Source organism: Balaenoptera physalus (assembly GCF_965194825.1).
Source record: "Balaenoptera physalus genome assembly, chromosome: 10".
NCBI classification, from domain to species: Eukaryota; Metazoa; Chordata; class Mammalia; order Artiodactyla; family Balaenopteridae; genus Balaenoptera; species Balaenoptera physalus.
Window position 1 is genome coordinate 18,775,749 of NC_138889.1, and position 17,192 is coordinate 18,792,940.

A 17,192-nucleotide genomic window follows, 5' to 3' on the forward strand; every position below is an offset into this window, starting at 1 on the left:
CTGGGCAGGGGCGCAGGGGAGGAAACTCCTCACCAGGAGAGCCAAAGACAGGGTTGTGCCTTACCCCAGAAGCCACCCCTGCGCCCTCCCGCCCTGCCCTCCCCGCTCTTGGGCGGCCTGCTGCTTTTCCTGCTTTCTCTTCCCCCAGCCCTGCCCTGCCCTGAGCTGCATGGACCGCCCCCCCCCCACCCCCCCACCCCCACCCGGGGCAGCCAGGAAGGAACATGAAGGGAGAATCACCGACCAACGCAAAAAAGACTCTGGGGGCCCCCCTCCACCTCCCCCCGCCGCCCATTCACCCACATCTTTCACGAAGCACAGACCACCCGCCCTGTCTGCCTGGAGTGCCAACACCCTCCCTGCCCTGGGCCGAGCCCCTCCTCCCCGGGCCCATAAGTGAGATTGCACATTAACTACTGTAAGAGGAGCCGCACTGGGAAATGTGAACCATGAGAATATCAGTGATACTGATGAGGAGAATATACTAAACGCCATTGTAACAAAAACAAACAAACAAAAAAAGATATAAATTCATTCTACAAAACTAACAGAACCACAATTCCAAAACTCAACTAAGGTAAACAATTATTTTAAGAAAACCTCATGCATACAGATCCAAAAACTTCTTAAAAATTTGAAAAACAAATAAAATTCTAGAGTGTATTAAAGGCACAGTATGTTGTGATACAATTTTTACAATAGGATGCAATGATGGTTCAGGGTTCGGAAATCCATACCAAAGAAGTTTTCAGTGTTGAAGCCTTTCTTCATTCAATTATTTGACAAATGTTCCTTCATTTATTCATCAAAAATTTACCATGCATTATATATATGCCAGGCACTGAATACTAGGAATTCAGTGGTGAAAAAGATGAGGTCCTGGACTTCATGGAGACATCTAGAGAGATTCAAGTAAAAATAAAATTTTAATACAATAAAAAGGCTGTAAGAGAAATACAGGGAATACATAAATTGGTACGTAAACATTAGGGTGCTGTTGGAATAACCCTGTTGCGATGATGATTGCCCATTCTAGGATGGTGGCAGTGGATACAGATAAGATGGGCCTACACAACATAATCAGAAAGGGGTATAAAATTTTCTGATGACTGATTGGATGGAGAAGGGTGGAGTCAGAGATTCTTTGGGGAGATCTTAATGTATTATGTATAAAAGGGTAAAATAAGGGTCAAGTAAGTTCAAAAAGTACTGTTAGGTATAAACATTACTGCAGCACTTGTCAGCTTTATGGCACTTTCTCATTAAGAGAAAGTCACAGTGTTAGATAGTACATGTTTACCATACATTTGACTACAGAACCCTGTTATTTTTGCAGAACACTTGTGAGAGTACTGTTTCATGGAACACACTCTGGGAGAAGCTGCTTTCCATAAAAACACTCTTCCTTTCTACTCCTGCAGCTCTCAATACCTCGGTGAATTGTCTCACCAGCTATACTCAATTCTTCGTGGCTGTCTTGTTCTATCTCTTTACACAGTACATACATTTAGTTTGGTTACTTTCAACTGGATGAGAATGAAGTGAAAAAGATTCACTGGAACCTCACAAGGGGTGTCCCAAAAACCATTAAAAAAGAAAAAAATTATTCTGGACCAGGGTCACCTGTGAATCAATACGAACAGATCTGAGCCACAGATAAGTTGCAATAAAGCAGTATTAATCTTTGTTAATATCTACAAATGCTACTGAGTAAATTTTCATATAGGTAAGACACCTGAAAGTAACAGGCTCATTGGAAACAAATCCTTCTACTATGAAACTGCTTAAGCAAAGAGAAACTTGATTTTAAGGTTCTGTGCTGAGTAATTGGATAGCTAGCTCCATTTAGGTGGACTCAGAAAAGCTACAACATGCATTTAGAAACAGAGAAAACCAAATGTACAAACTCCTAGAGACTAGGGAGAGTAACTAAATTAGTTTACAGTGCTCAGAAACATAAACCATGTGTTACTGAAAATCTGATTCTAAAATATAAGTTTGATATGTTCAAAAGGTGTATTTCAGGATACTCTAAATTAACACCATGCAATCACTGAATAAAAGTATGCTGCTAGCTTTTTGTGTACAATGTTAGTGATGTCAAAAAAAAAAGACACACCCCTCCTTTTTGTTTTCAATATATTAAAAAGCAACATAGTACAAATGTTGTGGTTAATATTAAAAAGGATCCAAATTTTTCAAGGAATGAATTTTTATAAACAAGTTCTACAATGAAAGGGAAACGGCATATTGATACATAAAAGTTTTGTTAAACAAGATTTTAAAAATTTTAAATCAAAGTGTTTGACTAAATTCTTTCAAATGTTCAAACAAAAACAAAAAAACCCTGTACAATCTCCATAATAAAATGTGCCCTTGCACTTTGAACATGTTAAAATTTTAGAAATTTGAGTGATAGAGGCAGCACTTAAAAGGTTTCGTGAACCTTTTTTTCCCAAAAAAGAATACTTTCAGTAAAACATTTTACTATTTTATCTGACTATGCATTTACATTTTTGTTCTTCCAGAAAAAGATTTACATTAACACTGTATTTTTACTGTAAAAAAAATACATTTAGAGATATTTAACTTCCTGAGTGACTTCAGTCATACATCAAACATGATTTAATGAGCAAATTCTAAAATTTTATAATGAACCAGCATGTGTAGATGTATACTTGTACGCTCACTTACAGTAAAACTCAAGATCATGTCACAGAACTTACACTTAAGTTCTCTAAGTTAAATAATATGATTTATCCCCAAACTTGACCAAAAGGTTTTCTCAAATGTTAGTAAAATGAATCACTGAATTTACATTTTCTCATTTAGTAACAAAATACTGAGTCATTTCAGACTATCAACTTGAATGTTTTCCATTATATACACCAAAATCTGATTCCCTAACAAGAAATTTCTTGCAATACAAAAAGATAACAGATAATTAAAATATTTGCTTCATAATACAACTAATCCATATAATACATCCCTTCCTCAACTGTCTAAAATGATTAGGAATTGTGGCACTTTCTTTAGCATAAAACCCTTTCCTCTTCTTAAAACCCTGAGGTGAAAGGTTATTAATGTAATAAAACTAGAACCACAATTCTCATTTCTGTGTTGGACTGCAATTAGGTTTTAAAAATTTTATAAAGAAATGTGGCAACTTGTAAAGCTGCTCTATAGAGTTTAAGAAAACATTCCCAGAAACAACTTAACAAAAAGGGCCTAGAATGACCCTATGAAAACATCCCTTTAACACTTGTTAGTGTCGAGATGAGCGCCATTTTCCATCTCTACCACTGTCTCTTCTGTTATCATAGTCATGGCTCCAGCCATCGTGATTTCTCTCTTCATAGAAGAAATCATCTCTGCTTCCTCTGTAATGATGGTCGGACCCATGATCAGTGTAACGCTGTTCACGGCTATAATGTCTATCCACTACATAGGGATGACAATTCTGTCTGACTTTTCGCTGTGATGATGGTGTATCTTGGCGCCACTGGGAGGTTGAAGACTGGTTAAAAGTGTGATTATGTGACTGAACTGATGGGGAAAATCCTGACTGATCCAGATGTGGAGAACCAAATTTCCCTCCATATGACATCTGTCTCAAAACATTGTTCATCTGAGTGAAGAGAAAAAGAAGGAAATGTGTTAACCACAAATATTTCTAGATAGCAAAGGCAACAGATATCAAGCCATGGTTAAACGAACACAATAATGGAAAAGCAAAATCATTCTTGCCAGCTGAATCTTAAGGTAAACACAACTAAAGTAGTACAATAGCTTCGTTAATTCCAATGTATACCTACAAGATATCTGTACATAACTACTACTCTTCGTCCTCCAGAATACAATTTAGAAGGGAAGAAGTAATACAAAATGACTATAATGTAAATCACTGTATGATGAACACATTAAAAGCAAAAACTCAGTATCTTTAGGAAGGATTTAATGAAGGCAACATATGATCTGAGTATTAGAAGTATAGATGGAATTTTTTTTTTTGGCCATGCCGCACGGCTTGCAGGATCTTCGTTCCCCAACCAGGGATCGAACTCACAACCTCGGCAATGAAAGCGTGGAGTCCTAACTACTGGATCACCAGGGAATTCCCTGGATGGAGTTTTTTAAAGAAAATATTTTAAGGGGGAGGTATGTCAAGGAAAGAAAATTGCACAAACAAAAATAACAGGGAAACACAGAATAGGTTCATAGAATAGCAAGTAATTCTGGCTAAGACAGGTTATAGATCTCATGATCCATGACTAATGGACGGTAGGCTAGAAAGGTTTCTTGGAATCAGATAGTGGGAGCAAAAACACAAGGCTAGGGGCTTCCCTGGTGGTGCAGTGGTTGAGAGTCTGCCTGCTAATGCAGGGGACACGGGTTCGAGCCCTGGTCTGGGAAGATCCCACATGCCGCAGAGCAACTGGGCCCGTGAGCCACAGCTACTGAGCCTGCGCGTCTGGAGCCTGTGCTCCGCAACAAGAGAGGCCACGATAGTGAGAGGCCCGCGCACCACGATGAAGAGTGGCCCCCACTTGCCGCAACTAGAGGAAGCCCTCGCACAGAAACGAAGGCCCAACACAGCCAAAATAAATAAATAAATAAATAAATAATAATTAAAGGTGCTAATAATTAAAAAAAAAAACACAAGGCTAGGGCTTCCCTGGTGGCGCAGTGGTTAAGAATCCGCCTGCCAATGCAGGGGACACGGGTTCGAGCCCTGGTCCGGGAAGATCCCACATGCCACAGAGCAACTGAGCTCATGCGCTGCCATAACTACTGAGCCTTCACTCTAGAGCCCGTGCTCCGCAACAAGAGAAGCCACCGCAATGAGAAGCCCACTAGCCGCAACTAGAGAAAGCCCGCACGCAGCAACAAAGACCCAATGCGGCCAAAAATAAATAAATAAAATAATAAATTTATATTAAAAAAATCACCAGGAAGATAAGCAAAACAGAGTTATAATAGTAATTTTGAAATGGTGTGTGAGATGGACTAGTGAGAAGAAAATAGACATAAGTACTAAGTGACTAGACAAGTGGTTCCCAAATTCTGCCTGTGGACAGACATTAGCCAATGATGGTTTTTTTTTAATGGTCTACAGCAAAATAAGGAAAATATATAACATGTTTATAAGAGTTGATATCTCTTTATATTGGTCTCTCAATTTTATTTTATTTCACTTATATTTTTATTCTGCAGACCTGTGCAATACAAAAGCCTAGGGACCACAATTCAAGATTGTGATTTGGGCAAAGAAAATAAAAAGGAAGAAACAAATGTAAGAAAAAGAAAAAAATAAAGGATCTGGAGACTGATCAAAGACAAAGATGCGACAGCAAAAGATACCTAAGATTTTATCACTGGTGATATTATTACAGAAAAAAATGGCATGTTCACAAGGGAGGTGGTCTAGAAGACTGTAGTATATTAACGTATTAAGTATTAAAGACAGTACATGATAAGAAGTTACTCGGCACAGGTTGCAAGAACATCAGAGAATGAGTATCCAATATTTGCAACACACACACACATCACACCAACAATGGTTAAAGAAAAATACAAATGTGACAAGCAGTTCTTTTTATCTTCAATCTTTTAAATATATATTTCAGCCCAGTGAAAACTAAAATGAGTGATCTACAAAGATCATGCTAGTCTAACTAAAATTTAAGAAATGAACTTAAGAATTAAGAATGAATGTTTGAACTAAGTACGAGTTTTTTAGCAACTCGAGTTGAAAAATCAGTTTACCACTGCTTGTCTCTGAAGATTTTCTGAAGAAGAGAAAGATCTTTGAATTATCGGTGTTGATGGAGTCACGTTATCCACTGTCCTTTCGTACCTGTGAAAAGTTAAGAAAACCAACATAGAATCATTCATTCAGTAAATGTTTACTACATACCCATCCTGGGCAAGACACAGTCTTCAAAGATAGGAATGAACAAGACCAACAAGGTGTCTGCTCTCATGGAGCTGGGGTAAGGATTCACACAAGACAATTTCACATGGTTACAAAGATATAGTAATAAATGACTAAAGAGCAACTTGAGGTGACAGAGATAGGGGGTTCTACTTCAGCTTGACTGGTCAGGAATGGCCTTTCGAAAAAGGAGACATTTGAAGTTTGAGCTGAACAAGATTACCTGGAGGCAACGCACTCCAGCTGAGGGAAGGACTAGTGCAGGGGTAAGCAAACTACAGCCTGTGCGCCAAACTCAGTTTGTGTAAACAAAGTTTTACAAGAACTTAGCCAGGCTCTTTTGTTTTGGTATTATCTGTGCGGTGCTACAATGGCAGAAGAAACCAGTTCTTTATAGAAAAAACAACTTTTGTCAATTTATAGAAAAAAAATCGTCAATACCTGTGCCAGTAATGCAAAGGCCTAGACTGAGAACTAAAATGAAAAGGATTTGATCAATTAGACATAACAGGTGAGGGAAACAGAAGAAATAAAGGATAAAAGTCTAGATTTTTGGCTTGAGCAATTAGGTAGAACTTTACTGAGATAAGAAAAAATAATAATAGGTTTTGGGGAGTAAGGAGTTCTGTAACATAAACAGAATATTAATCTTAAGGACTTAAACCTTATTCCTCACTTCCTATAGAGGTAACGTGCTCTACAGAAAAACTCAGAAAGGTTTTAATTTTATTTTAAAATATGCCTTTGGAATCAAATCACCAACTGATTTATCTTACAGTTTACATCTTTTTATTTTGGGTTTTCTTTTTTTCTTCTTTTTTTTAAGCAGAACTGATTTTATTTGTATGCTGTAAAGAAAGCTACTTTTTTTAAAAAAGACCTTTTATTTCTTTATATATATATATATATATATATAAATATATATATAAAAATAAACCCGTGCCCCCTGCAGTAGAAGTGCGGAGTCTTAACCACTGGACCGCCAGGGAAGTGCCATATTTTGGGTTTTCTGAAATCGGATTACGTACCTGTATGCTAAGGGGGTAAAAAGTGTAATTTTACTTACAGAGAGTATAAAAATCAGGTACACTCTAGTGTTTGATTAAAACTACAGTATTTACTTGTATATTTTTTCCCCCAAGAATTTCTAAGAAGGGTTAAAAACTCTTTTTTCCCCCTCCACCTAAGATAACCTTTCAAGAGTCCATAAAAGTGGTTAGAGATGCTTCGAATTCCAACCATACTGAAAAGCATTTAAACACAATTAACTTCAGCTGGCAAGAAAAGACTCTAAGAGGGTACCCTTTTCATATTACTGCTCTCTTACAATTTCACCTTCCAAACTCTTTTCATATCCACCCACTTCTCTCCAGCTCTTGGCACCACCTTAATCCAAAGCAGCAACCTCACTCCCATAGCTTCCTTGCTACTAACACCAATACCTTGCTACCAACAGCTTCCTAGTGACCCTTGTCCCCTTTAATCCATTCTCTACCAGTACAACCAACTAACTCATTAAAATACAAACCCCCGTTCCTCTTACTACCCTACTGAAAACGTTTCAATGTCTTCCTACTGTTCTTAGGGTGAAATTCCAAGATCCTAATTAGGGCCTATAAGAAAGACCCTGTATCATCTGCCTCTATCTACTTCAACAGTATCATCTACTACTCTCCATTTTTTATTCATTATGATCTAGGTACACTGCCCTCTTTCAGGTCCTCATTCACTTATCTCTCCTTGTTAAAACTTTCTAGACACTTTCTACTCATATCATGGTGGGTGTGCTCAATCACACTGCCTGGGTTTGAAAACAAGCCCACTGCTTATGAGCAGTTCACGCTTGAGCAAGTTAACCTCCAACCTTCATTTTCTTCATACATAAGGTAGAGATAATAATAATCCTTGCCTCATAAAACTACTGTGAGGAATAAATGAGATCATAGGTGCAAAGGACTTGGTGAAGAACCTGACAGGTGACAGGTATTTGTTAACTCTTTCTTGAATGAAGCCATAAATTGATAAATAGCTCTATGGACATACCGGGAAGAAACTGTCCCTGGTAAAATATCAGCCTCCCCAAAGAAAATTATTAGTAAATATAAATATGGTACCTCTTCTAATCCTCAGTAGCTAAGAGGGATTTTAGAGATCATTCAAATCAACTTCTTTTCCTTACAAATGGAAAGACAGGGACACAGACTAGCTCAAGATTACACAATTGGTAGAGACAGATCTAGAATCCAATTCTATGAACTCTTAGTCCAGCAGTCTGTTTACTAACAGGTATTTTTAAACTGCAAGCAACAACCATTTAGTGGTCATAAAACTAATATGACTTTTTAAAAAATAAAATAAAATAGAAAATAGAGGGTACTACAAGTAGTAAGGTTAAGTAATGTTTTGAGAAATTTTGTCTCGGTTATATACATGTATGTGGGTGTGGGTATGTCTTTACAAATGAACATAAATATAGTTATGTACGTATCTATTTTAAGGGAACTATATATAATGGGCTTATAGTCCCCTTAAAATAGATACATATATAACTATAATCCAACATAGCAAATATAGCAGAAGAATTAAGAGGTAGGAGCATAAAGAAAGAAACCAATCACTCATTATGCATTTTGAGGTCACTGCCTAAAAAAATTCCTGATAAATGATTTTAAAAATAGGTGAGAAATATTACCTGCTAGGAGATGTGGAAGTAGGGCTTGAACTTCCAACATGATGCTGGGGATATGACAAACTGACCTCCTGTGAGGCATGGCTACTTCCTAAAATGAAACAATTTGAGAAATTCTTATTGATAAAAAACTTAATTTGAAATTTTGTATCCCTCAGCCCAATCACTCCAAAAAAGGTAGACATAGGCTAAAAGTGAAAACCTCAAATTTCAGTAGATTGCTTTATAGTTCATCAGAGTGAAAATTGTTAAGTGTTTAATACCAAATATACCCAAAACAAAGGGTTCCAAATAAGGTACTTTCCAATGTATAAATACCCAATCTGGCCATAATATTTTGATCCCCACACTAAATTGTAAGACTCACTACAAGGAAAGTTTCCTCACATGATCACGCATCAAAATTTGTAAAAGTAAATTACAAAGCAGTCAGGAAAAGTATTTTCAGGAAATAATCCTTGTGCTTTTAGAGCGTGAACCCAAACTCAGTCATTTTAATAATAAAGTTTATGTCCTTTTCACAAACCCAAACTAAAATTTTAACTCTCATTTTAAAATTACAGCTTTCAAAATCCATACTGTCAATGTTACCCATTTTCAGGGATATATAAAGTTTACTATTCATAAAGCTTAAAGCATTTTCATCCAAAAATAGGTTCTTTAAATAACAAAATTAAAAACAACAAACAAAGCGGCAACCTCTCTCCTAAACATCATCAGTGAATAGTTACCTGATCTAAACTGAATTTTGATGGGCCTTCCAAAAAGTTTGATTCCGTTAAGCAGATTCATGGCATAAGGAACAGATACTTCATGTTTGAAATTCACAAACGCAAACTGCTTTGGTTTACCATCCTTATCTTTTGGAATTTTCACTTTTATTACTGGCCCAGCCTACAGACAAAAAAAGTTTTCAGAATTTCAGTAAGGCAGTTTCAGGAAAATACTCAACTTTTACAAAGTTTAAAAAATTCAAAAATGTAACCAGGGACTCTAATTTTAAAAATGGATACACTCGGATTTCCATCTGGGTTAAAGATCCTATAGATATGACTGAAAATTAGATTAACTTACTTGGAGGGAGGGAGCCCATAAGGAACCGGAAACCCAATCACCGACTGAATTTACATTTCACAGCACTTTATGACTTTAACAAGGCGACCAACATCCATCATTATCCCACTGCGTGGAAATTAACCTTTATCAAGAGTAAGAGAAAGTAGTTTTCTTGGACTAAAAATTCACTTTTGTATCGACTAATCAAACATTACCAGTTGCTGAAAGACAGAACTGGAGGGAACAGGTTTAACGCGTCTTGATACAGATTTTAATACATAAACACTACAGTGCCGCTCTCCTACAGAGTATTTGAGTCTGCCTTTGTTGCAACTTCGTAAGAAGCTTAAGTGGAAAACGGATACTAAGAAAGAAATTGAAATAAAATTTACAAGCGGAAGATGAGAAAAGCAGGAAGAGGAAAAGCACAGCTCAACGAAGGACCCACGCGTACGAGGTCGCTTAAGAGCACTGACTCTTTACCACGTGAGTGCCCGATAGAGGACCCTCCACCACCTTTAGTCGTTACTTCGGCCTGAACTAACCAGGATCCTTCTAATAAAGCGACAAGTAGCGAGCGCCTCCCTTTCTAAGCGCGACTCCCACCTCCAGCCCGCCCACCTGTCGGGTGCCGGGACGAACCGTCCCGCTTGAGCCAGGAAAGCGGGGATGGCCATTGGGCCGGGCCCTAGCCGGGCCGGAAAACGAAAGGGAAAGGCTGATCCCAGCCGCTTACCTGGTGGAAAAGCTCGAAAAGGAGCTCCTCTGTCACTTTCGTTTCAAGGTTGCCCACAAAGAGAGTACGATCCGCTTCGGCTGCCGCCGCCCCCATCTCAGCATCGCCCCCCCCCGAAAAAGACCGAAGGGTCGCCGCCGACGCATCCACTGCGCACTCTCAGAAACCCCACGTCCTCGCGCTCCCAGGCGTCACAGACGTAAACGTCAAACACGTCGTTTCTCAGCGGCGTCGTCGTGCGCTGACGGACTGCGCATGCGCTTGAGGAGAGCGCTGGGTTAAGGTGGCTTGTTGATCCGCAGCCGCTCAGGTGATGGCTTCCGATGAAGTCGGTCTCAGTGTTCGAGACCGGCTGGACTGATCAGTGGAGCCGCGAAGAGCCTGTCTTGACCGTGGGACGTAACACAGATGCTGCGGGCAGTGTTTGAAGATGGCCCTGAACTATGTGTCCCTGTCTGCCGGCGATCGAAGAGGCCTGGTGGCCTACCGCTCTTCCCACGGCGACCTCAGCTCGTCGGCCTTAGCGTTGGCGATGGTCTCTGGAGACAGCGTCCTCGTTACCAGTCCCGAGGAGATTCTTCCAGAACCTATTCTTCGGTCCACTGTGCGGCTGAACTTCCGGACCGAGAGCCGTCGGGCGCCTGGTGGCGGCCGGAGCCCGACCCGCTTTATAGAGGGAAGGGAACAGGAGGCGCGGAGCCAAAGCCGCCGAGCCAGATTCTCACCTTACCCGGGCCCTGCGGTTAAACTCGACCTCCTAAGAAGTGTCCTGCAACAGCGTCTGGTGGCATTTGGAGGTGTTAGCGCAGCCCGTCTTTCAGCTTAAAATGAATACCTCGCTCCGCCCCTCAGTTAGCTTGTGAACAAGGCTTCTCTAAAATACTTTCTTGGTGCAACCGAAGTCTTATTTTTCGAGGGACGTCTTTTCAGTTTAATATAAAAATGCGTGGGAGTCCTGTTAACTCTAGCCTAGCGCAAAGTAAAATGTTTACAGTTACTTGATTCAGATGGTTTTAAACAGCCATGATGATTAGATCGGAAGGGAGGAGCTGCAGAGATTTTTTTGAGGTAGTCACAAAGGATGGGATCATCCTTCCCAGAGGTCAATAATCCTTTTATCCTCCCAACAATGGATCCAAATTTGTCTTGCTTTTCACCAAGTCTTACACCTCCTCCCTGGCAGATCCTCCTACTTTGAGACTTACAATTCCGAGTTTCCTTACATGCCTACCTTTCTACCTCAGACTATTCCCTTTACCTTTACTTCTGTTGGTTTATTACTGTGGCGTATCCTCCCCCCTGTGGCCCAACAGTTCTATCATCTTGTCCTTAAGATTTCTTCCATTCCCCTCCTGCACTTTTTCTTAAGGGATATCTACAAACTTCAGTCTCAATTATACTAAAACAGCAAAAGCAAAACCTAAACCTTGCTACTCTTTCAAATTATTAAACCAATTTACATTTCTTTGTTTGCCAAAAGTTCCAAATGAACTTTTACACTTACATTTGTCACCTTACTGCTCACATTCAGTCCCAGCTTCCTTAATCTGAATCTTGTCCCAAACTACACAAAAATTGGAAACCTTCATCTTACAGTCTCCTCTTAGGCAGCTGCTCATCTGTTCACTCTAGCATCTTCCTTAAGCTTTCTCGTTTGTCTTTTCCCATTCCACTATTAAACAGTATTTGAAGATTTTCCCAGTGCTAAGCACTGTGGGTGAACTTTACATAGCCCTGCTATCAAGGAGATCAAGGAGTGTACTCAAGATGGAGAGGCTAATAAATCACCACACTGGACTGTTCATTAGGTGCAGTGATGAAAATAAACCTTGGTCGCCATGGCTTTCCGTAATACTGCACTATCCTGGTTCTTCCCTGATCTGGCTGATCGCTCCTTATCTGCTAATAATTTTGTCTTAACCATACATACCTCAAGGTTTAAAGGGTGGTATTGGGAGAAAATTAGTGGGTTTTGTAAGTGGCAACTCTATGTAAGCAGGCAGTGTAGCTTTTTCCCAGCGGACTCTGGTCTGTAATTATGTTCAGATAAAGCAAAATTTCCACACACCAAACAATTGAATTGTGAGAACTACATTTTAAGAAGAATATTGACAAACCAGAGAGCTTCTGTAAGAGTGACCAATACAGTGAGAGGTCTGGAAACCAGGTCATAGAAAATCGTTTGAAAGGATAGTAGCTATGTGTAATATGTGCAAGGCAATGTGCTAGAGGCGATTATTCATTGTTTATTCAGATATTTATTGAGCACTTATTCTGTGCCTGCTAGTAACTGTGCCTGCTAGTAACTATGTTAGGCACTTAGAATAAAGTGGTGAATAAGATAGATAAGGTCTTTGCTCTTATGGAGCTTTATGTATGTCATTTAATTCTCACAACGGCCCATAACAAAAGTATTATACTTTCGTTTTTTTGCCAAGAAACCAAGGCACAAAGGGATGAAGTAAACTTTTCAAGGTCATACAGCTAGATAGAGCCTTGTAGCCATTCAACCCAGGTTCCTCATTTGAATCACGTAACACCAAAAATGACTTGAGTGACTGTTTTCTCAATTCTCGCAAAGATAGTAGCTAACTAATGCTATTCTATCAATAGATATCTGAAAAGAAGTTAATTCATAATATATGGATTCCTTAGGCTGGGTGTGGTTGAGAAAGAATCCCAAACCTACATGCTAAGAGTTTTAGATTGGGAAAGAATAATAAAATTAAGGCTGAAGGTAAGAAGGATTTTCATAAAACTTAGAGATGCCTGAAGGTGGAAAATACCACGTCACAGGGTAATAAATTAACTCCCCAAAGTTCACATAGAGGCTAAATTCTGTCAAGTATGAAATAAGACTTCTTATTTTATAAGATGAAAAGTCATAGATGACTTCTTCAGTTCTTTTCCATTTAACCTTTAATTCTATTCTTTAAATCATAAACTTGATTAAAATTGAAAATGGAGAATTGGGGGGGTGAGAAGTGAAAAATGAGGTATACATTTTTGTATAGGATGTATACATCCAATACGTAGGATGACCATATTTACTGTGCAAACCAGGGCACTTCAGAGGGGAAGGGGGCTATCAATTAATTATGCTTAGGCAATAGGCATAAATAGGGGCTACCCTAGGCAGCCACGTTGGATCATATCGCCCTAGGAGATGGTACAACATTAAATATACCTTTGAGGCATATTCCTTAGCTTCAGGGAAAGAAGGCTGAGATTTGTAAACAAAGGAGGAAAAGTTTGGCATAAACGTGCACAAAAGCACACAAGAGGAAGAGGACCCAGTGGGAGTGACTTGATTTCTGTTTGTACTCACATAGGGTCATCAGGAGTAGGGCTTTGATTGCATAATAAGTAGTGTATATGTGCCAGAAAGAAAATGATATGAAAAAAAAAATTGATAAGAGGAGAACCTTGTTCACATTAATGCTCCATCATTTTTTTTTTTTTTTGGCTGCACCACGCGGCATGTGGGATCTTAGTGCCTCGGACTGGGATCGAGCCCTCGCCCCCTACGGTGAGAGTACAGAATCTTAACTACTGGGCCGCCAGGGAAGTCCCGATGTTCCATAATTTTAAATCTGAGCCAAAGGAGGTCTAAACTCTCCTTCTTCTTAACATCTGCACCGGTGTCCAAGTTACAGCATCTGCCTAGAGTCACAAAGACTGTATTGTGGAAGCAAGGACCAACATAAACCTCTTTAAATGAAACAACGAAGTTTTCCCAAGAGTAGTCCGTGTTATTAAAAATCCATATGTTAATGTACAAAATTACTTTTAATTTAATATCACTGCTTAAGTATAGCATGTTGTCATTCTAAAATAGATGAATTTTCTAAGACAAAAAAGTAGTCCCCCAAATTAATACTTCCATAAGTTTTTAAAAAGCCATGGTAACTTCCTTTTTGTTCTTACTGGCCATTGTTTTTTATATCATACTAAGCAACTGACTAGTATGTGTCGAAGGGAAGTCCTGTTAGTATATTTACTTCCTCTATTCATCGGTTCTAAAACTCTTAAAAAGAATGCCCATTTGGGGTATAGAAAAAAAGGAGGCCAAGGTGATTTTCCCTTAATACCCAGATTTGGTGCTAAGCCTAATTCTAAGAGGGGTAACTCAGCAGGAAGAAAAGAAAGAAAAGGAGGAAAGTCCTATGGGAGGGAAGAGTAGGTAGACTTAATGGTGAGGCTCAACTGTATTTCGAACAAAATTGTGTCTTTTATTCCTTTGATGAACCTATCTAGATCCCACTTAGGTGCAGCTTCTGTCTTCCCAATTTTCCCCATTTTCCTAGCCAACCAAATGCGTAAGTTTGAGTATCTACGACCTCATACCACCTATTTCCTATCTTTATCGCCTATGTCCATTCAATTGCAAAGTCCTGCTCGTTTTATCTTCACAATGTATTTATGTTCTGTTTCCATATATACTTTCATCACCTGGACTGTATTTACCTGGACGTCTATCCCGTTTTGTTTGCTTCTGTCTCTCTGCATCCTAAATATATATAGCTCCAGATCAATAAGCCCAAAGCATATCTCTCTGATCGCATAGTTAAACTTTAACTTTACAGTACCATAAATTTTTCCAGTGTTTCCCATAGTATATTCCATAGAACCTCTACTAGAAATACAAGATACTCTTTGGAAAAAAGACAAGAGGTCAATAAAATTGACAAATGCATGTTTTATCACCTTCTTAGGGTGTCATAATGTGTAATAACATGTTAAAGGGTCTGATAATTCCTTTAGAAAAGGAAACCTGTGTAACTTCATTTTAACCAATGTTTCACAAATGTATTTGTCCATAAATTAAAATTTTTTACGTACTACCTATCTTCCTGAGGAGCCTCAGTTCTACAGAAACAATTAGAAATGCTGCCTACCTAAGAGGCTCCATTGGCTCCCCACGTCAGGTATTAGAAATGGATCTTTATATGGTGTGGCGGAATTTAATAAGTTTCCAGAATGTTATGAGTTACGCAGGTGGGTCGGTTTCCTCACTCATGATTTGACAAAGTTCAACGCCATCTTTATTCCACATGGTTTCTGGTACCTGTCTACGTCTTTGGTGAGTGGGTGGGAGGATGGAGGCAAGCATGTGCCTAGTGGCTAGATTCCCAGCCACTGAGGATCAAGACTGGCTTTGTTACTAAGGAAAGGCGTTAGGAACGTCCCCTGATGAATACGGGTAGGTGCAGTTATCAAGTATGCCAATAGTGTAATGTTAAAAAAATAATTGTTTACTTGGCTTTTATTTCACTGGAATATCTGAAGGCAGCCCTCCTTCAAACTACACTTCTTCTGAATCAGAGGAGAAAAATAATTGTCTTCATCTTCCCAGAGACCTGAAAGTAACTGAAGCAGTGCGGCTTTAAAAACTGTACACTCTATAAACAGACTTTTAAGACTTTCCATAATCTGACCAAGCTATATTGCCAGCCTTCTTTCATGTTCTTAATTCCCCCGGGGGGTTGCTGCTCTTTTCTGCCTCTGTGTCTCTGCCTATCCTAGACCTTTTAACTAAATTGCTTGTCCTTATTTTCTGCCAGTTAAATTTTTATCCATCCAGATTGGTTAAAGTTTTTACTGTTGCAAAGGACACACCCTTTTTAACCAGGTTAAGCAAAAAATGGAATGTATTGACTCACAGAACTGGAAAAGTGTGGTGACTTCTGATACTCTGTCTACCTAACAACTAGTTATCCTTCAACTATAGGAGCACCTTGGTTTTTCCTTTCCTTGGAACCTTCTCCCTCATCCTCTGTTCATGTATTTGGGGTGAGGCTTCACACCTAGCTCCAGGGATAGAGGTATAATCTATTTCTTATCTCCCCTACTACATTGTCTGAGGGCAGACAACTTGTCTAAATTTATCTTTGTATTTATTTGTACCTATTAAGTGCCCAAAGAGTAGATATTTCATAAATGCCTGTTAAATGAATGAATGAACTTCACAGATAGGCTATTTCTCCTTGGAATCAAAATCGCAAAATGGAACATTCCAGGAAGGCAAGTGCAGGAATAAGAGTAATTATGGTAAGGCAAAATAAGTTTTCTTCAATTAAAAAAAAAAAAAAAAAGCCATGCCTTTGTAGCTTACTTGGTTTGTTCTTGTTAGGGTGAGAACTACACTCTTTTCACTTTCTGTATTTTAATTGGAGGCCAAATGTGAATATTATTCTGAACTATAACTATACCATTTATTTAACCATTCTCCAAGAGCTGAGTATTTAGGATTTCAAATCAACGTGCCTCTAGGAACATAATCTAATCCAAGATGTGGACAAATATTTATGCACATAAATATTTAATGTATTAAAAATTTTCCCTACCTATAATTTTTTAAATCAATTAATTAATTTTTAAATTTATTTATTTTTGGCTGCGTTGGGTCTTCGTTGCTGCGTGTGGGCTTTCTCTAGTTGCTACCAGCGGGGGACTACTCTTCGTTGCCATGCGGGCTTCTCATTGCAGTGGCTTCTATTGTTGTGGAGCACAGGCTCTAAGCGCACGGGCTTCAGTAGTTGTGGCTCGCGGGCTCTAGAGCACAGGCTCAGTAGTTGTGGCGCACGGGCTTAGTTGCTCCATGGCATGTGGGATCTTCCTGGACCAGGGCTCGAACCCATGTCCCCCTGCATTGACAGGCAGATTCTTAACCACTGCACCACCAGGGAAGCCCCCCTACCTATAATTTTAAAAAGAGGGAAACTATGTGTCCAAAATAGATGACAGGTAAAGGAAAAAAAAAAAAAAAAAAGAGT

General features: G+C 39.1%; 2 protein-coding genes and 1 long non-coding RNA gene across 4 annotated transcripts in view; 2 read left to right on the plus strand and 1 right to left on the minus strand.

The window, feature by feature from the left end:
• Window positions 1-17,192, plus strand: part of LOC309637116 — a 276,838-nt gene that overhangs the window by 141,258 nt on the left and 118,388 nt on the right. The gene's annotated exons all lie outside the window — the stretch shown is intronic.
• On the minus strand, window positions 513-10,562 carry RBM7 (RNA binding motif protein 7). Of its 2 annotated transcripts, XM_082409720.1 has the most exons (6): window positions 10,417-10,562; window positions 9,699-9,822; window positions 9,356-9,518; window positions 8,628-8,715; window positions 5,767-5,857; window positions 513-3,628 (listed from the first exon to the last, which is right to left on the minus strand). In XM_082409720.1, exons 3-6 carry the CDS (start codon window positions 9,414-9,416, stop codon window positions 3,266-3,268), a joined length of 603 nt encoding a protein of 200 aa, XP_082265846.1. In that variant the 5' UTR covers window positions 9,417-9,518; window positions 9,699-9,822; window positions 10,417-10,562; the 3' UTR covers window positions 513-3,265. The 2 variants fall into 2 exon arrangements, with proteins under 2 accessions (XP_082265846.1, XP_082265845.1); XM_082409719.1 differs by lacking the exon at window positions 9,699-9,822 and having other exon boundaries at window positions 10,417-10,550.
• Window positions 10,847-15,260, plus strand: LOC309636530 (uncharacterized protein C11orf71 homolog; the record flags this gene model as incomplete). Its single annotated transcript, XM_082409721.1, has 1 exon — window positions 10,847-15,260. The coding sequence occupies one exon, from the start codon at window positions 10,847-10,849 to the stop codon at window positions 11,240-11,242; it is 396 nt and encodes a 131-aa protein (XP_082265847.1). The 3' UTR covers window positions 11,243-15,260.